Source organism: Dendropsophus ebraccatus, chromosome 5, assembly GCF_027789765.1.
Source record: "Dendropsophus ebraccatus isolate aDenEbr1 chromosome 5, aDenEbr1.pat, whole genome shotgun sequence".
NCBI classification, from domain to species: domain Eukaryota; kingdom Metazoa; phylum Chordata; class Amphibia; order Anura; family Hylidae; genus Dendropsophus; species Dendropsophus ebraccatus.
Window position 1 is genome coordinate 62,343,256 of NC_091458.1, and position 23,131 is coordinate 62,366,386.

At 41.9% G+C, this 23,131-nt stretch overlaps 1 protein-coding gene across 10 annotated transcripts in view; it reads right to left on the bottom strand.

Annotated features, from left to right (window-relative positions):
* Positions 1 to 273: 273 nt before the first annotated feature.
* The window catches only part of DTX3 (deltex E3 ubiquitin ligase 3), a 57,520-nt gene continuing 34,662 nt past the window's right edge, over positions 274 to 23,131 (bottom strand). For all 10 annotated transcript variants that reach the window (XM_069970354.1, XM_069970353.1, XM_069970358.1 and 7 more), the window contains 3 exons: positions 10,380 to 11,134; positions 3,388 to 3,605; positions 274 to 939 (listed from right to left, as the gene is read on the bottom strand). In XM_069970354.1, the coding sequence (XP_069826455.1) occupies positions 864 to 939; positions 3,388 to 3,605; positions 10,380 to 11,134 (1,049 nt within the window). In that variant the 3' untranslated portion in view covers positions 274 to 863. The remainder of the gene's footprint in view (positions 940 to 3,387; positions 3,606 to 10,379; positions 11,135 to 23,131) is intronic.

Below are 23,131 nucleotides of genomic sequence, written 5' to 3' on the forward strand. Positions count from 1 at the left end.
ATGCTTTTTGTAAATGGCAGCTAGCAGCTAGAAATCTATCAACTGTGTCGGAAATTCCCTTTTGTGTTGTTTAGAAAATGATCAAGAAATCCCATTCGTGTGGAGATATCTTGTTATCTGGGTTCTCAATGAAACTATAAAGCAATAGAAAATAAAAAGGTAAAAGATAAGCTAAATCAAGACCATGGGAGGGGGAGCATTGCAGCATCTAGTACAATGGGCAATCAAAGGTGTGAAAAATAACAAGATCCATAATGCATTGCAACACTGGGACTATAGGATCCTGAAACAATTACGCTGGCCCTTTCTAGTGGCTTTTTTTTTTCTTCTACTACAAAGCTCAGAATATTATGTAACTCCACAGAAATGGATATTAGAACTGCAAGAACCAGAATGCACTATAAGATGAGAAACATTTGTCTTCTCTTTCTCTGAACCAAAAGCCAAACACTGGAGGAGAAAACTGATGACTAAGGGGTCACCCAGCTGAAGGACGCATCTCCACAGGGTACTCATCAGTGGGTCAGCAAGCGTTCCATCTCTATCAATGCTTCACACATACAATCAGTTCTCCGACTAGCTTCCGATTCACCAGCATGGTGAACCGACAAAGTCAATAACATTGAACACAACAGAACTTTGTCGTGTGCTCTGTGCCGAGTCTCCTTACAAGTTACTGTCTTCTTATTCTGATTCAATATCCAATCAGCAAAAGAGCTAAAGTGAAGGAGGGCAAAATAGGAAAGAAAACAAAGCTGAGGTTTCCTCCAAAGAAGATGGGCGTTTGGTCTCTATAGTCATGAAATTCTCCTTGACTTTGACATGCCTGTCTAACACTCCCAGATGGCAATCTTCTTCCTCATCTAGTCAGCAGTGATGCCTTTGGCTCGCAATTCCTCCTGAACTCTCAGCAAGTAAGTGGGGTCAGGGTATCCAAACCTGAAGGCAATACAGATATTTGTGATTAGGTTCTGATTAAACACACAGATACATCCATATTTTTCTTACTTTAAAAAAGGCAAATTAATTTCCTAGTTTACAGTTCTTAAAGGGGTACTCAGGCGAAAAAAATATATATCTTTCAAATCAACTGGTTTTAGAAAGTTATAAATATTTATGATTTACTTCACTTTAAAAAATCTCACATTTTCCAGTACTTATCAGCTCCTGTAGGTCCTGCAGGAAGTGTATCTATCCAGTCTGACACAGTGCTCTCTGCTGCCACCTCTGTCCGTGACAGGAACTGTCCAGATCAAAAGCAAATCCCTATGGAAAACCTCTCCTGCTTTCCTGTCAAAGACAGATGTGGCATCAGAGAGCTCTGTGTCAGACTGTTAAGAATACCTTACTTCTATAGGGCATACAGCAGCTGGAAGACTGGAAGTACTGGAAGACTTTAGATTTTTCAGATCATCAAATGCTGCATGCTCAGGTTCTATTCGAGACATATTTGGAGCTGTTTCAAACATGTTCTACTAATAATTGACTGGATATATTATAGATATATTTAGTAACTTAAATATTTATTGTATCCGCGCCTTAATTTAAACTTTTCAACAAGCTTCTGACATTATTTGGATGTTTCTTATGTGGACCTTCCACTCAGGCCGGGTTATCACATAGCATATGCCATGTCTGAAAAGTGTGCAGACCTGCATGTCAGTGCAATCTCGGATACACCTTGCAAGCTACAGTATGCGAGAACCCAGCCTGACCGCCTGACTGCACACGAGTATTCAGTACTTGACTATATATATCTTCCCACTTATCTTTTTTCTATCACATTAAAGTGTGAAAATTATGTATACAATTACATTGTATTCAGTAACTGTCCATTAAACTCCAAATATATATTTATATCTTGGAGGTAATGTAAATAAATAAACAAATACTTGCTTTCCCCCCCAATTCCCTGTACGTCCTGGGTAGACATCATCCAGTCCCTGCTGCTTTGTTACGGCCGATAATCGCTTGGTGTAATAGCTACTGTTAAAAGGCAACAATCAGCAGACATGCACAATGTTGGCTGATCCTTGTTATTCAACACATTGACATTTTTTTTTTTTAAGGATAACAACAGTCTGCAGGCAGTCACTCCGTGTAATAAGAGCGGCAGTAGCAGACCGCTGCTATCTCCTATGGGATTCTAAAGATTGTCCAGGAAGCCCCTCTTACACCTCTCCTTGGCCACCCGCTCTTATCCGCTCGATGATGGCTCATGTAATAGCGCCGGCAGCAAGAGGGGAATGGGGAGCAAGCGAGCTCTAATCTTGACAGGTCGGCGCTCGCTTGCTCCTCACCATTGTCCGGTGTAATAGGGTGATTTCCTATCCCATCTGACTCTCATTCTGTTGGACTGTATATGGTGATCTTTTCCAATTTTCCTTTTTTTTCCTATGCTCCATTATTTGTGGTTATATTTTGTTTTACTGGGTCTCTGTCTAGGTAGAGATGTTGGATTTTTGCTATTGTACATACGGTCCAGAGTCAGAGTGGTAGATTAGTCCTGGCTGGAACACCAGCAGGACTTATGGTGACATTTTAGTGTTTTTAATGTAGAGCAGTATTTGGGGTGTTGTCTCCCTCATTTTACTACTCCTGTAAATTCATATATCTTTTATATTTTTGTATCTATGTCAATGTTATAATAAAGATTTTTGTGATGTGCTACCATTTTTTGTGCATATGCGCTCGCTCGCGGCGCTCGCTTGCTCCTCACCATTGTCCGGTGTAATAGGGGCTTTAGCAGGAAATAGCGGTAAAAAGCAAGGACCAGATGGTGTCAGTCTGGGAGCTGCAGAGGAGTAGGTGAGTATGACTTTTTTTTATTTGTAGATCACTCCCATCAACATGTGCTAACAATTATGTCTCTTTAGACAGTACTGTTGTACAAAAATAACTATTTAGCATATTTTAATTGCACAGATGGCTAGTGTGGGCAAGAGGGCACTGAAATGTCAGGCTTCCCAGCCAATGAACTGTCATTGATATTACAACATAAACTGTTTCTAAAACAAGTTTTTACTTTCACTGATGCAAAGTAAGATGTGGTGTACACAAGCGCAGCCAGTGAGGTTAACTCATTACAACCCTCCCTGAAGACAATTTCACAATATAAGACTTTTCTATTTCCATGGCAGCTGTCAGCGCCATTTAAAGGAAAATATTTGGCTGCCAATACGCTGGTATAAAATATGCCAATTCACTAAAAGCTGCCAGCATATGCCACATAGAGGGCTTGTGTTAGTATACAGAGAAAATAGCTGTGCTGGTAAGATATAGAGGATATCTAAAGGTCACACAGCCCCAAAGATGCCACAGCATTAAATTATAAGAGATCAAAAGTGTTTACTATAAGGATATAAGTTAGTAAATGCCAACACTTACAACTGTGGTCCCCCCGTGCAGTTAGTCTTGTGGTGAATGTCATTCCACGTTATCACATTAGGTCTTCCTGTAGTCATTGATGTCCCAATGGTGAAGGTCAAACGTTGGTCAAATGCTTTCTTAAAGAGTGTCAGGACTTTGTTCCCTTCTGGACAATCAGGTAAGTATGCCACACGAGTTGTTCCTGGATACCTCACTCCAGGATTTGGGTGTTCTGACTGCAGAAACAAGGTAGGAATAGCACACCATGTTTATTCCTAATTCAAAATACTTATGATCAAACATATGACTTATTATACCCAGCAGCTTTAAGTCACTTTTACACAGTGAAGTATTGATTTAAAAATGCATGCAGTTTTTAGTTACACAGCACAGCTAACAGCTGATTCAATACATGCTATACTTATTGACAACACACAATTCAAAAACTTAAAGTGACTCTGTACCCACAATCTGCCCCCCCCCCCCTCCCAAACCACTTGTACCTTCAGAAAGCTGCTTTTAATCCAAGATCTGTCCGTTTGGCAGGTGATGCAGTTATTGTCCTAAAAACAGTTTTTAAACTTGCAGCCCTGTGCCAAACTGTGGTGGCCTAGAGTGTCTGTACATTAGGCTGGTACAACCTCTCTGTCCCTCCTCCCCGCCCTCTTCATCATTAGGAATGCCCCAGGCAGGTTGTCTCCTATTCATCAGCTGTGAGAACACTGCGCATGGGCTGGATCATTAAGGCACCTGTGCAGTGTTCACTGCAGAGGAATAGGAAAAATCCTGCCAGTGGCATTCCTAATGATGAGGAGGGTGGGGAGAAGAGACGGAGGGGTGGTGCAAGGTTATACCACAGATACTCTAGGCCACGGCCGTTTGACACAGGACTGCAAGTTTAAAAGTAGTTTTTTAGGACAATAGCTGCATCACCTGCCGAACGGACCCCAGGACAGATCTTGGATTAAAAGCAGCTATCCGAAGGTACAAGTGGTTTGGGGTGGACAGATTGTGGGTACAGAGTCGCTTTAACATAACTAAAAAGAAAAAAAAGAGTAGAAGATGCATCTCTTTATATTATCTATTATCATCCAATTCACTACGAGCCACACTTCAGAACTGTACTGTGTAAGAGAGAACGTGGACTTAGTGTTCTTTTACACTAATAGATTTCTCGGCCACGGGCAGCCATAAAAAAGCGCTGATCGACCAGATTGATGCTCATTTGCGGTGCCTTTATCGAAGAATTGAGTGGCTTGTATAATTCATGCCGCCCTGGAAACTGACAGCACAGATATGTATGTATTTGTTCTGCCAATTTCCAGATCACAAGCAGTGTCTACTTACCATCCGCGCTACTTGTGATCTAACATCTGGCTCCTTCAGTCCTCTGGGCGCCGGTTGTACTTTCAGGTCCCACCTCCTTTGGCTGTCAATCATTATGGAGGTGGCGGCCTTAAGATACAGCAGTGGCCGAGGATGGGAGAACAGGATTCTGGATCACAAGAAGCATGGATGGTAAGTATACACTGCTTGTGATCTGGAAACTGACAGGAAGGATATATGCATACAAGTGCTGTCAGTTTCCCTTTATTGGCCCAACATAACCCTGTTTACATAGGAAGATGTGCGGCAGATAGCAATTCATATTAAAACTTGCATAAAAGACACAATCAACTTAGGATTGGGCGTTTTCCTGCTCGTCAGCTGATCTCTGTCACTTTTACGCGGGCCGATTATCGGCTGCATAAGCGTTTCTAGCAACGTTCCTGGCCGATAATCGGCCCATGTAAAAGGCTCTTACTAGATATCAACATATGCTTTTGGAATGCGGCTATTGGAGAAGAACAGGAGGGGTGGTTTTACCCAGCGTTCAGAATACATTCCGAATGTATATGTGCATACCCAGCCTTTCAGTGGCCTTTAGTATATTTAGCTAGGATACTCTAACAGCTGTATGCAATTCAGGTGAATACAATGCACAACATAACCAGAGGCTTCTCTGTTGGTAATTCTGTCAGATATGACATAACAAAAGTACAGCAAGCTGCACTATTCTGCTCATCAAAACAAAAGACACTGTGGTAGAATGAAGCCACATCCAGAAGTGTAGTCATATAGCGTAATGAGACATATAAAAAAAAAGTGGCTGATACATTTCTGGCTTTGGTGAAAACAAAAATGCACCAAAAACTGTGCGTGTTTTTCTATTCTAAGGCTATGTTTACACTACGTAAGCTACGTAGTAATCCCAGCAGTTGTAATCCATATTCTATAGAATCCCGTCCAGAGTGTATACACTCCGGCCGGGATCCCTAGCCACGCCGCAAGAAACTGACATGTCAGTTCTCTGCGGCCGCTTATCAGTGAATAGCAGCCGCAGAAAACCCTGTCAGTTCACACAATAGAGCGTGCAGCTCTGGCGGCACGCTCTATTGTGTACAGCGGGGAATTCGGATGCGGGCGCACACAGATGTGCCCGTATCCGAAATCAGCGGCAGTAAAGATCATCTGACCGGTACTACAGTGATGATCTTTTCTGACACCGGCCGTTCCGTGACCTGGCTGGGTCACAGAATGGCCAGTGTCTTACTAAGTGGGAACATAGCCTAAGGGTACGTTTACACGTACAGGATCCGCAGCAGATCCGTAGCCGATCTGAAGCAGATTTAATAGTGCAGATTTGATGCTGTGTTCAGTTATATTAAATCTGCTGCAGATCTGCTGCAAATCCGTTGCGATATGGTACGTGTGAAGCTACCCTAAAAGGGTTTTTTTGAGACTTTTTCACTGATGGCCTAATCTCAGGATAGGATTTTGTTTCTCTGTGTGTTGTGGACACTTGGAAAACAGCACAGCAGCAGTGCTAGAGCCCCACCCCCTTCCTCACAATCAGATCCCAAGGATAGGCCATTAAAGGGGTTGTCCGGCGCTAAAAAATTATTCACAGAATAACACACATTACAAAGTTATACAACTTTGTAATGTATGTTATGTCTGTGAATGGCCCCCTTCCCCGTGTCCCACCACCCCCACCCGTGTACCCGGAAGTGTGGTGCGCTATACATACCTGTCACGTGCCGACCACGGTCCCCGATCCTCAGCAGTGACGTCTTCTTCGGGCGGCCGGCGGATCTTCCCGAGTGCCGGCCGCCCTCTGCAGCGTCATCCGAAGCTCAGCCGCGATTGGCTGAGCATAACTGTGCTCAGCAAATCGCAGCTGAGCAGCTGATGACGTGGCCGCGTCATCAGCCGCTCAGCCGCGATTGGCTGAGCACAGTTATGCTCAGCCAATCGCGGCTGAGCTTCGGATGACGCTGCAGAGGGCGGCCGGCACTCGGGAAGATCCGCCGGCCGCCCGAAGAAGACGTCACTGCTGAGGATCGGAGACCGTGGTCGGCACGTGACAGGTATGTATAGTGGACCACACTTCCGGGTACACGGGTGGGGGTGGTGGGACACGGGGAAGGGGGCCATTCACAGACATAACATACATTACAAAGTTGTATAACTTTGTAATGTGTGTTATTCTGTGAATAATTTTTTAGCGCCGGACAACCCCTTTAATAAAAAAAAAGTCTCTTTAAGGGCCGTATTACACCTAGCGATTATCGTTCAAAGATTGGCTATAACGATTGTTCGCTAGCGAACGATTCTGAGGTTATTACATTTACTGATTACTGTTATGAACGATCGCTTTTACATCCTTATATGGTCGCTAATTGTTTTTCAGGACAGCCCACACAGCATGCTTTATCAGCAAACGACATATTAAACAAACAAATATGCGAACGATTGGCGAACTACCAACGATAATTTTTTAACATGTTGAAAGACCAAAATGAACGATTTTTCATTCGTCGTTTCATCTTTGGGTGTTATTACACGGAAAGATAATCGTTCATTTAGATCATTTTAGTGCATATAAAATGTATTATTGTAACTAAATAAATATATTGTGAATAACCAAGGATTATGAAGTTGTTTATGAAGTTGGCAGGAGGATGGGGATAAAGTCACCTGTATTTAGGAAAGGTATGCACATCAGCCTTTCTAGGTACTTGCCTAATACAGTAAAAGTTACAGTTAACTTTAAATTTGTTGTCAATTTGGTTTTAGTTAGTTTAGGCTATGACAAGAATTTCTGCAATACAGATTAATAAGCTAAACTAAACTTTTGTTTAATATTTGTAGCAGAATTTCCCCTCAGCCCTCTGTCTGTCCCTGCATTACTTGTCAATTCTTGTTTTCCCTGCCCCCTGGAAATCCACACTGTGGCCGAGCTTGGGATGAATTCTCAGACAGCAACTGATAACAGGCAGCCCTCACACTGTATGTAAGCCAACAGCAACCCCCCTCCCTCCCTCTAAATCCAAAGCCCCAACTCCCCCATGGACTTTTCTCAGTAGACAGCAACAACAGCTCAGACCCTGAGCATCCGGCAGGGGAGGTGCTGGAACGGTGCAGGTCACTGCTGGCTCTAGGGGCAAAAGTTCTAGGGCTTCTGTCAGGCAGTGTGTTGAGTGCTTCAACCAGTGGGAACATGCAGGCCACGACTACAATATGTTCTGCAGCCAGGCCAGGGGGTGTCACTAAAAGGAGGACTACAACTCCCAGCACAGCTGTAGTTCTTTTATAGTACATATTGCACTCACCATAAGATGTGACCCCCCCCCCCCTCCATGGCTGACAGTGTTGTGAGAGCAGGTGATTATAACATTTGCTGGAGCTTTGTAACTAATCCTTCGGTGTGATATGTACAGGATATGTACCAGAAAAAATATATACTGTAGGCCAAAAGGTTTCAAGAACAAGTCTTCTTCATCAGAAAAGCAGTGCACTGCTATTATGATGAAGAGGACTTGTTCCTTGAAATGCGTACATTGTGCACTTTTAATAATTATTGTTAAATTATTATTTTAACTGTTGGAGTCTGTTGGGCAGCGCTAACCTTTATGGATTAGTCACACACCCTTTTTGCACCTAGACCATGTTCACACAATGTATTAACATCGGCTGAACAGTGGACGTACAAAAAAGACCTGTCGATTATTTTGTGCAGCCGCAGAGAACAATGGCCGTAGTGTGTAGAGGGTGTAGACGGCCGTTGTTCCATACACTTGCATGTAATCGATCCCTGTCAATAAACAACAGCCATTGTTTATTCCTAAAATACAGTGAGTGAACGTGGCCTTAGAGGGTAGCAAGGATGATGGTTATACCTGTGGGGATTTTTTTCAACTGTTTCCTAGTAAAAGAAAAAAGTACTTCTTACTTTACATACTTTTACCCAGAAAGCATTACATAAATGGATCGATCCACATCACAATTAGCTCTAAATACTCAGTGGATTATTGTAAGTAGCTTTTTATGCCTAACATTTTGTAAGATTTGATTGCAAACATTTAAACAAGAATCTGATAAATCTAAAGAAATAAAACTGAGATCACTCCTGAAAGCAAAGAACACGTATAATCTATTATAAAAACTCTCGGGGGAAAAAGAGGAATTCCACTTTAAGGCTATGGAAATATTCTAATTAGGGATGGTCCGAACAGAGTTCGGTTCGGGTTCGTACAAACCCGAACCCTCGGTAATGATTCTCGCTGTCTGCCCGCTCCGTGAAGTGGGCGGATCCAGCGGGAGGACCGCCTGGAAAACTGGGATACAGCCATAGCCATAGGTTCGGACGATCCCTAATTATAATGCATTAATTTGATCCTTGTTTTGTACTCATTATGGTACAAAAAATTGTCTCCATAGGTCCTTATTAGAGATGAGCGAACCTGGAGCATGCTCAAGTCCATCTGAACCCGAACTTTCGGCATTTGATTAGCAGTGGCTGCTGAAGTTGGATAAAGCCCTAAGGCTATGTGGAAATCATGGATATAATCATTGGCTGTATCCATGTTTTACAGACAACCTTAGAGCTTTATCCAAGTTCAGCAGCCCCCGCTAATCAAATGCCGAAAGTTCAGGTTCGGATGGACTCGAACCCGAACCCGGTTCGCTCATCTCTAGTCCTTATTAAAAAAATTTGCCCAGCTTCCCTTCTACAGCCTTCTGCAGCATCAAGTTATCAGTGAAAACTTTTTCTGCTAGGTTTTATGATTGACCCTATCCTGAAGGAACTGGTAATACCAGTCCAGCACGCAGCAGCAGCTTCGGTGCGGCCTGTCTTAGCTGACAGACCACTCAGCCAATCACTGGCCAGGACTGCCTCACTGGCCAGGACTGCCACGGCCAGTAATTGGCTGAGCAGTCTGTCAGCCAAGACAGGCCACACCAAAGCTGCTGCTGCGCGTGGGACCAGGAGGAAGAAGGAGTGCAGGAGAAGCCCTGCAACATGGTTAGGTAGAGTATGGTTTTAAAACAAGGGCTGCAAGGACATCGGTAACGATGCCCCTGCAGCCCTCGCTAAACGATTATCGGGCCGTGTAATAGGCCCAGTAAACAAGTGCTGATCTAGCAGATCGGCGCTCATTTACATTATAGATCGGGCCCCCTTCTGCCCGTAGAATAGGACCCTAAGTCACTTTTGATTTTCCAATCAACTGGTGTCACCTTTGGCTGTAATGCTGTACAGATTACTTTTCGGGAGACCCCTATGTATCCACACAGGCAGAACAGGAAGTCTCAGCTTAGTTTCAAGGCTAGCGGTCAAAAAACATTTTTTATATTTATTTAGTAAAATGGAAAATTAAATTAAAACAAATATTTAAAAATATGTTAAAAGTGTTACTATAATTTAAACAAACTTCTGACATATCATAAGTTTGTACCGGTGTTCTTCACTGGGAAGAGGACATTGCAGGATGCTGTAGAACAGATAAACTTTTAACAAAAAAGGGCTATAGCTATGAAACAATAATTCGCCATACAATTGTTCATTCCTACATTGCTCAACTATCAATGTACTTCTATCTGTTGTACATAGCTATCTTAACTCAATTTTACATCAAATTTGCCCCTTTACAGAATAACTAAAAGATCAGTGAAACATTTCTTACCCCTTGAATGCCTGGTGGGAAGACATACTGGATGATAATCGTTCCATATTTTTCATAACCAGGAAGTAAAAGGCTGGAGTCCTTGGATACTAACATTCTACCGTTCTCAGGTTGGTTGCCCACAAGTTGCCCATAGAAACGACCACACATTGGACACGCTTTCTTTACTTGCAGAGCCCTGGTGATGCAATCCTCACAGAATGAGTGCTGGCATTTCTCCAGGGTTTTTATGTTTTGAATCTCACCCAGGCAAATAGGACACTGGTTCTCCCGGTCATCTTCTGCCTCTTCTCTTCGGTGGTCACGGGAGTTCCCATGACTACTACTTGCTCCCCCACTGGAGCTTCCAGGTATTCCCCGGCTGCTGGTACTTTGCTGACCTCGGCTATATACATTACGGAAGTGTAGCTCACCCGCATGTTCACTGTTTTTATCTGTATAAGCCATGCAACCTGAAATCTGATGCTGTTTGCAAGATTTCTTTAACTCTTTCTCAGTATCTTTTAACAAAGATTTGAGAGCCTTTCTAACAAGTGAGATATTGTTTGCAGGAACGTGGCTGTCAAAAGACAACCGCAGTACATAAATGTCAGAAGTTTCACCATCAATCAGGATACGAACTCCACTGTCCTCTCTCAGTCGGTTCAGTTTGGATGGAGTCTCTTTATTAAGGAAATCCCAAACTGGCTTATGAACTGTGACTTTGTTCTTCGTGTTCACACCACAGGCTGCCATTCTGGACCAGACAAAGGAAACTTAAAGAAAAGAGAGAACAAGAAGTTAGCACAAAAATTCACATACGTACCACACACTGCTTCCTGCACTAAGAACATCTGTGGGATCACATGGCCGCTCTATTTAGAAAGTACTGCTTTTACATAGATTTTACTGATCACCTATTATAGGGGTTCTTTGTAAATTAAACGTTAATGACCTATTAGAAATAAGCGCGTCTCGAGTATGCTCGAGTCCGCTTTCTCGCCAATTGAATACTGGAAGATGATGAAGTTGGATGCAACCCTAGGAAGTCCTGGAAAACATAGATAAAGCCATAACATTTAACCAGTGTTCTGGAATACAAGTATTAATAGGCTGCCACAGAATTATCTGAAAGAGGAGAGGATAGATGCGAGAAGAGAGAACCTGGAACTTATCCCACCTGACTGACCCTACCTTACCTTAAGCAACTATGTAATATACTTTTTTCTACTTCTTTTTTACCACCATTCTGTAGCTCTAGAGCTCTAACCCCTATACAAACCCAATCCAAGTGTGCTACAATTGTATACAAGTCTAGTTAAAGCTGTCTTCTCTTCTCATGTAGTTGTGACATAGTAATGTCAGATGTTTTTGCAGCAATCTCAAAAACCATTGCCAACAAACTCAACAGTACTGCAACACAACCTCAATGTGTGAACACAGCTTAATGCTTTGTGAGCCAAATACACAAGCAGCATAAATGTCACTCCTGGCAAAGGAGAATTTGGGTTATACCTCAATAACCTCTAAGTAGTTTCCAGAAGAAAACCACTGATTGCCCGGAGAACAAAAACTGTGGCATGCTTCATTTCATGTCGTATTAGAAAGATTTTTCCCATCATAGATTTGGCCACAGTGTATCTGTCACAAATACATTACACATTATCCAGATTCTTTAAGAAATACTATGCCATGTGAAAAGGCTGGGAGCGACGTCACTGAGTAAGTATGTTGCATACTTGTGAAACAGCATCATCAGCGGGCTGGGAAAGTGGTGCTCTAGGGGCGCTAGGACCACCTTCAGTGCATTGAGGAAGCTAATTGGCATAAAACATTTTCGGTTAATATCTCTAGAACTGGATCCAGGCTTTACAAAAGGGGCACTGATCTGCCCATAAGGTTAGTATGGGCAAGGTTTATGCTAGATTCCTTTTAAGGTTGCCATGCACCTCAGGCTATGTGTACACTCCATTTACTCCGTATTTTCAGCCTCAAAAAATTGTTTGTTCTTTAATTTTCTAATGCTTCATTAATTTTTTCATGGTCCACTTTTGATCAAAATACCATGTTTGAACATAGCCATAGATACAGTGGCGGAACTACCGCCATAGCAGCAGTAGCTGCTGCTACGGGGCCCGGCACATCAAGGGGCCCGGGAGAGGGAGAGTCCGGCCTGTCAGCTGCCTGCACGCATCCTGTGAGGTTGGATGACCCCTGACCTCTAGCTCTCTCCTGCCAGGACCTCGGAGAGATAGTGACAGCTCCCTCCTCCTCCTGTAAGTGCACAGTCACTGATAAGATGTGTGTGTGTGTAGGTGTGGTTTTTATTTCTACAGGAGCTGTGACATTTTAGGACTACAGCTCCCATTGTGGTCTGTCTGCTGTCCCTCCAATCAAAGGCACAGACAGACCACACTGGGAGTTGTAGTCCCACACTGTCTATATAGAAAGCTGCCTTCTGACTGCAGCTCCTGTAGGACTCAAAAACTGTTTATTCATAGTAGTGCCAGGCTGGATATATATATATATATATATATATCCAGCCTGGCACTACTATGCATGAATAACACCCCCTTACTGTAACTGCCTGCCTACCCACCAGCCTTCTACTGCATGTGATATACTATATCTATCTGTCTCCAGCCTGCTATAGATAGATAGATAGATAGATAGATAGATAGATAGATAGATAGATAGATAGATAGATAGATAGGAGACTGAGTATGTGCAATAGCATGCTGGTGGGTAGGCAGGCAGTCACAGTATGGTGGTATCAGGTCTGGTATGGCGGTGGTATTCACAGTATGGTGGTATCAGGTCTGGTATGGCGGTGGTATTCACAGTATGGTGGTATCAGGTCTGGTATAGTAATGTTATATCCAGTACAGTATGGCAGTATGACTGTATGCTTTAAATGTGCATTGTCTGAAGCTGTTGTCTACCAATCCTGTGATAAGAATCGCTACAGACAATATGCAGCTCATGTAAGCAGTTAAAAACCACATAGAAAAAAAAATTCAGACAATGCATGTGTCCAAAACCATGCGTCCATTTCTTCCCCAGTAGCCGGGAGGGGGCCCATTGGAAAGTTTGCTATGGAGCCCAGCCATTTCTAGTTACGCCCCTGCATAGATACTGTAAATGTTGGCTAAAGATATTTATTTTAGTGGAAACAGCTAATTATCCAATGTGCATGGGGGTGTCCCAGCATTCAACATGTCCAATGCCTTGTTCTCAATAGAGATAAAGCGCTACAAGAAGTGTCTGGCAGCATATTATTCTCCTTTCTCTTATGTCTTAAGGGTGTATATGTACAGGGAGGATGGAGGAGGAGTTGGAAGGAATAGTTCTTGGCTAAAAGAACACTAAGGCTACATTCACACCTTCAGTAGTTTTTCAGGACCGTGCATGATGTCTACAATCATCCGCAATCTTAATCCACAATCCACATAAAAAAAATTCTCTGTTATGCATCTGTAATTTGTATATTTTGCGGCTCGGCACAACAAGGTGATACCATTCCCACTAGGTGATACTCAAATAAGTGGGAATGGTTTAAAATAAGTCATCCGTATTTTTTATGGATTTGCAGACGTTACAGACATTTCATCCGTAAAAATTATGGATGCTCCTATAGACTTCTATAGGACAATCTGTGCCGTAATTAAGGTCTGTACAAGAGCTTGTCAGTGATTTTTGAGGATGCAATTTCCCGTAAATTGTGCATCCATAAATATACAGATCGAGTGAACAAGGGTTACTGACTTCAATGGTCCCTAAATATGTCTGTAATTGCGGATCGCAATTAAGGACAAAACTACGGAACATGGGAATGTAGCGTAAGTCTGGCAGTTATGTAAAACGTATAGCCACCCTTAGTGAGGTCAGAGCCCCTCTAATATTAGTCTGCATTGATCTGTTCTAAAACATAAATGGTATCTCTCCCCAACTGAATACAACATTGTAGAATAAGCTTATGTCCTATGAAAATAGAGCAGCTTTGACTACACTAGGGGCCCATACACCTACAATTGTGGTTTGCCAACTGCTAAGTTGGTTGAAGCTATCTCCCCATTCTCCCATACACATGACTGTAAAAATTCATCCTGCTCATCTGTTGGGGAGAGTTGGGAGTCCTCATATACATTAGATGATTAGCAGCTCCTGCCAAAATCCGCAGTCTAATACCTATGGTACCTTAACTAACAGTTACTGCCATCAAGTTTTATCTCCTTTTCTTAGTATAACATATAAAGCAAAGCAACAACTATTAACAGACTTACAATAAAAAAAATCCATGATTTAAATAATGTGGTGTAAAAAGTAAATCTATGCTTAAAACAATGGAATGCTCTTTTCTTAGCTGTGACAAGATAATGTATAAAAGCATTACCAAGTTACATTCATACACACATTATAAATGGTACTGACCTTGCACTCTGCTGATTAAAGAAATACAGTATCTGAGAAATGTTTAATGCCAGGAGGATAATGAACACATCATTCAGCGCTGCTAATGATCAGCTAATAGTCTACACTGCCAGGCACTTCTTAGCTGCTATTGGAAAAGACTACTAAATACTCAACCTGCGTTCAAGTCTTTTATGTTAGGTGCAATAGTGATGGGGGTCCATTCTCGGCCAATTTACCATCTCCCATAACGGCACCAAAGGATGAGCTATACTCACAGTGAGCACTGAATAGTCAGGGTCTGAGTAATGGGAAGTAGGAAGGTTTTGGGCAACAAGAATAAACCTGATAGAGTCAAGGCAATAGCCATCTACCTTGAGAACTTTGGCACTTAGATGTCTCTCTTATGTTAAAAGTGACACAAGGTCATATTTTTAGGTAGTAAGCTTGCAATCCTATTTGTGTGTCCTACACCAGGGTTACCCCTATTTCCCCTCACCATGCACATATACTATAGCAGTGAGTCAGGACATGAGCAATGTACACCTATGCTAAGAAAAACATCATCTACTGCAAGGGTTAAGCAGGTATTCAAAGGGGCAAAATAAATGGACAACAACCTATGGCAAAGAATGTAATGAGTCACTGACCTATGGATGTTATTATGTATCTAATGTGGAGATTATAACATATATCTGGGATGAAGTGACATAATTTACATTTCTTACCATAAAACAGTACTTCTCAAACTGTGAAGGGGGCCTTACCAGTGTGGCGCCCCCTAGTTGTTGGTGAGGCCCAGCTGGGGAGGAAGCATTTACAGACTTAACTATGATCTGCACAGTCCTTTTGCTGGCAGTTGCGACAATCTCTACTTTAGCAAGAGTTTAGGAAACAGATGAAAGGTAGACCGAGTATTAATTTTAGTTTTTTACACCACAGATAGTAAGGCCCAGGCTTCCCCTTAGTCAGTCTGGTGAGGCCCAGGCATTGCTTCGGTCTGTTGGGTGAGGCCCCAGCAGAAAACACTAGATAAGCTCTGCAACAGAAGATAGTTGGAGGTTGTGTCAGATCAGCCATCCTATGGAGTTAACTTATGTAGAAGATATTGATTACAAGATACAAAATCAGAAGGAAAATTATATCCCAAGATCGCTTCTTAAAGCAGTCCATTTACTGTACCTCTATAGAACACCCTCCCTGTGAGAGGCCCTGTGCACCTTGCCACGTTGACACCCTGCTGTGACCCTAAATCTTGAATAGTCCATTGTCATCATTGGGAACAACATGTCTTAGGAGTCAAAAGGTATTTGGAAAAAAGGGGTTTGTATGGGACTGATCTGGTCACTTATGGATTAAAGGGATTATGTCAGGAAGAAACCTAGGACTATACAAGCATTTCCTAAAAAGTATGGTTTGAGATATAGATTTACCAATCCCCTGTGTACCTGCTTTGATTTAATATAATCTAAAATAATTTAAAATAATCCACCAGGTTGGATACCTCATGCTCAGTTTAGTTGCAGTCTCCTGATCTGTCCCATTAGTACTGGCAGTTGTTTTTCACTTCACCTGCAGCAAGGTGGATGATGGGAAAGTGTCTGCACTGTTGCATGGCAGCAACAAGGGTCACAGTTCAGGGACAAAACCAGGAAGTAATCAGATACAATCAATTCATTGTCCTAAAAACACATTTAAAAGTGTCACTGTCATTATAACTAGGGATGGTCCGAACCTGCCGAGGTTCGGGTTCGTACGAACTCGAACTCTTGGCAATGATTCCCTCTGTCTGCCCGCTCCGTGGAGAGAGTGGATACAGCGGGAGAACCGCCTGGAAAACTGGGATACAGCCATAGCCATAGGCTGTATCCCAGTTTTCCAGGCGGTCCTCCCGCTGTATCCACCCGCTGCACGAAGCGGCCAGACAGCGGGAATTTGATGCAGAGCGTTCGGGTTCATACGAACACGAACCTCGGCAGGTTCGGACCATCCTTAATAATAACTTTCTAAATCTAAATCAACAGTAGATGTAATATAAATCAAGTTTGCAATTTACATTCATTTGTTTTAATTATCATGGAAAACACAGCATTTCCTGTTTTCTGACAGTTTTTTTCTCCAAAAACAGGATACAGTCAGAAAGCAGGAAGTCCTGTGTATCCCAGGCAGGGCCGGCGTCAGCACCCGGCTAAGTAGGGCAAATGCCGGGGCCCCCAGCTCCTCTAGGGGCCCACTCCCGTTTGTTACTACATTTTTTTTGTTAGTAAAAAAGAAAAAAAAGTGTAGTAACAAAGAGGACTGGGCCCCTAGAGGCCGCATGTGACAGTTAGGGGCCCGCCGATCCATACTGGGGCCCCCGAGCACCTGTCTTCCATCACAAATCTTCCCTACAGCCGAGTAGGAAAGAGGACCTTTGAGTCTGAAGGACCTTTGATGATGTCACGGGTCATGTGATCAGACACATGACCTGACAGAGGGCAGCAGGTAGGCTCTGCAAACTAAGTGTCCTGTATGTGCTGGTTCTTCTACTTGTTTTGTGTATAGAGGTCCTGCTGTAATAGATATAGATATATTACAGCAGGACCTCTATACACAAAACAACTAGATATCTGTATCTATCTATCTATCTATCTATCTACTGTATTATCTATCTATATATCTCCTATCTATCTATCTCTCTATCTATCTATCTATCTCCTATCTATCTATCTATCTATTTCCCTATCTCCTATCTATCATATGAACATGGTGAGACCTCTAGTTCTCCTATATTCAGGCCCTGCAGTGATATACAGTGTGTGTGTGTGTGTGTGTGTGTGTGTGTGTATATATATATATATATATATATATATATATATATATACACACACACACTGTATATCACTGCAGGGCCTGAATATAGGAGAACTAGAGGTCTCACCATGTTCATATTATAAATAAATAAATATATATATATATATATATATATATATATATATATATATATATATATATATAATGCTGGTGCTGCTAGTATACAGCTCCTGCTCTGTGTGTGTGTATGTATATACACACACACACAAACACACACAGAAGGAGCTGTATACTAGAGAACTAGCAGCACCAGCATGATATATATATATATAATCCTGTGACTGGGTCTGACTCCTCTAGAGTCCTGACTACTGCAGAGATCAGGAGATACAGGAGGAGAAAGATATGCAGCAGCCGCATGTTTCTTCTGCTGCAAATCTTTCCTCGCCTGTCTCTCCATGATTTGCTTCTCAAAGGGGCCCGCCGAGGCTCTGTCGCCCGAGGGCCCACAAAAAGCTGGAGCCGGCCCTGATCCCAGGCCATCTGATTGGTCAAAGAGAGAAGGCAGTCATGTGACTGATGGACACATTGAGCCGTGACTCTCTGTACTGGCCAGAATTCCTGTCTTTAGTCTGTTTTTTTATAACCATCACAAGTCAGAAAATCTGCCTTCAGGAGACTGGACCTGGATTTCTGTTAAGTTCAGCTTTGTTTAACAGCATGATAACAACACAAAAATAATGAATGTATATTGCAAACTTGATTTATTTCACATCTACTGTTGATTGAGATTTTGAAAGTTATAACGACAGGTACACTTTAACTTGAGTTCCTGTTATGAACATGGTTGCATAAAGGGTCTGGGTGTGACTGGTCAATGTACTGAGAAGGTGTTGTAATGGTAATAAAAGTATCTAATGATTTATATTTCAGCATTTGTTTGGAATCTGGTCTTTTTTTACAGGAACTCTAATGTGGACAGTGAATAAGCATCTACGGGTTCTAATGATACCGTCTTCTAATCACTATATTATTTATATGATATTTGCTACTGGTTTGATTAATGCTCATTCATTATGTAAATGTGCTCTGTGCACAGTTAAAACCCTATTGTATTTATCTTCTCCGTGGCTTCAGAAAGGTTCATTAGCAGAAGAAACATGGTGCATGATGGATGAATAATAGGTCACCACTCACTATGGATGCTTGCTGCTTGTTTTCTACATCCTCAGTGATACAGTAGTTCACACACACACACACACACACACACACTAAAAAGCAAGCTTTGGCAATAAGACTCAACAAACACCTCTGTGATAGTAAGGGACACTCAATTTCTGACCAGGTTTAGATGCTAACAGCAACACCACCAAGCACCCTTGAAGTCAGTCAGCATCGTTCATGTTGTACGGAGGTTGTGTAGTGTAAATACCCATGAGATGTTTATATCGGATGACATGACCAGGATAGTCCTTTAGTGTTTGGCTCTGTAAATTGCATATCATTATGCCAGGCATTTTGACCTTTGATCTTTCTTTGTATGCACTCACCTGACAAGGTTTGTTTCGGACCTGAAACATCATTGTACTCTTTGCTACAATTTACCAATACATAAAACAAAAAAGGAGGTCTAACTTGCACTAATTGTAAATATAATATTAATACTAGATCTGCTTGTAGTTAAGGTTTACCAACAATGAACAGAATGACAGCCAAATCTTAGGAAATAATAAGGCATAAATCGCTGCGCCAAACAGGACACAAACCCGTTCACTCTACAGCTGGTAGTGGGTGTCAAGTAATATTACAAATACAGAGTTCTAGAAAGAATTGTCATGAAGTGAAGTCCTGCGAGGTGTCAAGTGAACCATAACATATCTACCATCTATCTGATCTAAGCTGTCATATTTTATAAGACATGGGCAGACCAGCTAGTTTAATGTAAATAAATGAAATTGTGTTGTTCCATCCTAGAGCCCTCGCTCCCAGTAGTTCACCGTCAGCCTCGTGTTTGACACAATAAACAGCCCGCCTTTCAATCAATCACTAAAAGTGTCTACACAACATGGCAGGGCTGCCTTCTCTCATGGGGCAGCAGAGATGGGTTGAGAATTTTTAACCCTAAATAAAGATAAAAGAAATAAATAATTCTAGTAAAATACCTTATTTATTTGACTATTAATAGGAAAAATACCAGAAGATTTTTTTGTTATAGTCTCACCTTGTGTGCTAGTGACATTACCCTCAGCTATGCACTCATATTTATAGAATTACTGTACTAACGTCTAAGATTATGGTCCTATTACACAGGGAAATTATAGGCCGAAAAGGCCAATATAATCCAGTGTAACAGAGCTGCTGATCAGCCGACAAATGAGCTTACATGAGCTCATGGCAAATGCTTATTCGTCGGCTGATCAGGTCGTTCTGACTTGCTGTGCAATAGGGAATATATGGCCAGCAGCATTTTAGTGATAATTTGTGCAGCGCTAGATTGTAATAAGCTCTGTAAAAGAGTGTTAATCTACAAGATCACCTCTAATTTACAGCATGGCTCAGGCTGTGTAATACAGCCAGTGCAATCAAGGGAAGCATCTCAGCCCACCACATGGAAAAGTGATAGTCTCAAGCTATGGAAACTAGAGTTGAGCGAACTTACAGTGTTATTACACGGGCTGATGGGGGCCCGATAATAACTGTAAACAAGCGCCGATCTGCTAAATCGGCGCTCGTTTACTGGGCCTATTCCATGGCCCGATTATTGTTTAACAAGGGCTGCATGGACATCGTTACCGATGTCCTTGCAGCCCTTGCCTAAACTTTATACATTACCTATCCAGGTAGCGATTGGTGTAGGGGTCTAAGCACCTGGACCCAAACCAATCTAAATTTCTGACATGTCACTAGGACATGTGAGAATCTTTTTTTTTTTTTTTAAAGAGCTGGTACCCTATGATAAGCTTAAAATGTTTCCATTTTTTGTTGCCAATAATGGTTTATCTTCTGGTCCTCATAGCTCTGTGAAAGAGTAAAACTGGTATGTATGTATGTAAAGTACTGTATGTACACATACATATGTAAACATATAAGGGGGTGACTTTATTATTAATGTATCTTAACCTAGTCATACATATTAAATAGCCCATGAATGCTTGTTTTTACTACAGCTATCTCTCCAGACAGATGGAGACTGATGACCGTCAGCGAGTCATCTCCCATGAGAACAGAATGATCAGGCTTGTTAAAATCCAACTGTTTGATCCTTCTCTGCGACGAAATGGTCTGTCAGGAAAGCACAGGGAAGCGGCATATACATGAAATGATTGGCTGGTTCCACTGAAATCAGCAGGTGGACAAAAGTGACTGTACCTTGCTAAGATGTGCATGTCCAACATGTTTACCAATTACTATAAGATAAAAGTCTTATAAAATTGCAGCAGATATGTGACAGGACAGGACTGACAACAATATAGGGGGTCACTGTATATTTTCATAATTTATCAAAAGTATCTTTCAAATTGTTTAGCTAAAGAACAGCGTCTGTTGTGCAACATTAGTCTGCCTCAATATTCCATTTGTGATTTTATATATATTATACTAAAGGGAATCTGCCACTAGGTGTATGCTGATTTAAACGAGGGCAGCACAAACGAGTGACAGAAATGCTGAACAGATCAGTGTATTACTTACATCATTTTGTTCAGCTGTTCTCCTAATATGCAGGAGAATAGGATTCTTGCCAGATCCCTCCCCCCACCCTTCAGCTGCTGATTGACAGTTGACTGCCTATACACAGCATGGATAGATAACTGCCAATCAGCAGCTGGTGGGCGGAGTTTTCATGAATAATGAAGACTTCTGGGCTCATGCACATAATGGAGAGGACTACTTATTGTCTATGTTGTCCAAATCAGCTGTCCAGAACAATTTAACATCATTCTGTTCAGTTTCTCTGTCACTAGTTTATGCTACCCTTAGATAGGACAACATAAACCTACTGACAGAGTCTCTTTAAATTTGTAATGTTTAGCATGTAGTTTTATTTCTATCAAAAAGAAGATAATTACAATAGGGACCAATACATATCCACATGGCTAGCTACAACAAAATATTTGCTTTATAGCTTCTCTAAAAGAAAAAAGAAAAAAAAGAAAAGGCACCTTATTAAAAAAAAACAAAAAAACTTGATACCTAAACTGAACTAAAAAGAGAAATAATATTATATTTAGAATATTTTGTAATGCAGTGAACTCACTGTGTTAGTATACACTGTGTGTTGATATGCTCACTAGTGCTGTATACAAAAATGTGTAAGTGTTCTATTCACCTTTCCAGCTGGATTTCTATACAGGTGTTTGTCACCTATATAATCTTGACCCTCCTTATTCTGACTGACCCACTAATAGTCTGCGCTGGGTGTATCTATATGTTTAATATTATATTTAATAGAGCTCATGGTGGCAAGGAAAAGAAAAAAAAAACGCCTCCAATGTTCTGCCGATGCAAGCCCAGGCTGTCAGCACTTCCTGTTTACTTTTTGACACACAGGAAATTCCCAGTCAGCCAATCACAGGATGAGGAGAAACACCTCTGAAGCCAGTGATATGTTAAATGAACATTTTCTATTTGTTGAGAGGAGAACAGGGAATGGCTTTGTCAGGGACGGGGAGGCAGGGACAAGGCACGACAGTGAGCCCTGATGCTGAACCCACCAACTGTCCCTACCTACTTGCCTCAAACGGCCCTAGGCAGCCGTGGACAACCACGAAGACGTTCCCCGTACTAGATACGTGCACACAGAACAAGACAAACAAACACAAAAATGGATAAGTCAAACAAGCAAGGTCAGAACCAAATGGGCAGCGTAGTACAAAATTAGATAACAATCGGATAGTCAAAAAGTCAAGCCAGAGATCAGGTAACAAAGTCGAGCAAGCAGAGAGAGTTAGGACGGGGATCAAAGGAATAGACAAGGGGAGCTGGGACCAGAGTATAAAACCTAATAGCCAGCTCTGGGAGACTGGCTTCAGCTTTCTTTTATGATGACCAAGAGCATGGTCCGGATCCCCACTGGACCGGCGCTCTGATCTTCCAGGTTCCAGACAGGCAGAGTAACCGGTCACCCAAACAGACCCACTCAGCTGTATAATCTAGTCCAGCAGTGATAAGCTTAACTCCTGCATTGCCAGGAAGCTGAAAAGCAAGCGGGTGTGGCACACAAAAGTAAAAACAAGCCCAGTTCACATCAGGCTACTACACATTCCTGACAGGCTTCACTGACAGAACAGTCATTAGAACAGATCGACGACAGGTGAGCAGTTTTTTTTCTTTTTTCATGCCACCCAGAGCTATTCTAATTATAAAACAAATGCTCTAGACTCGTGTCTCACCCTCTATACCTATTGCTTCATTCACATGTATATCGCATTGAAAAAGGTCTTATATAACCGAAACATCCCTTGTGTGGTATACTAATCTGAAAACTTCTTCAAATGTCTGTATACTTGATGTACCAATCCCTATAGCATGGAAATATTAAATCTGTGAATAAATTATATGGCCTAAAGAGA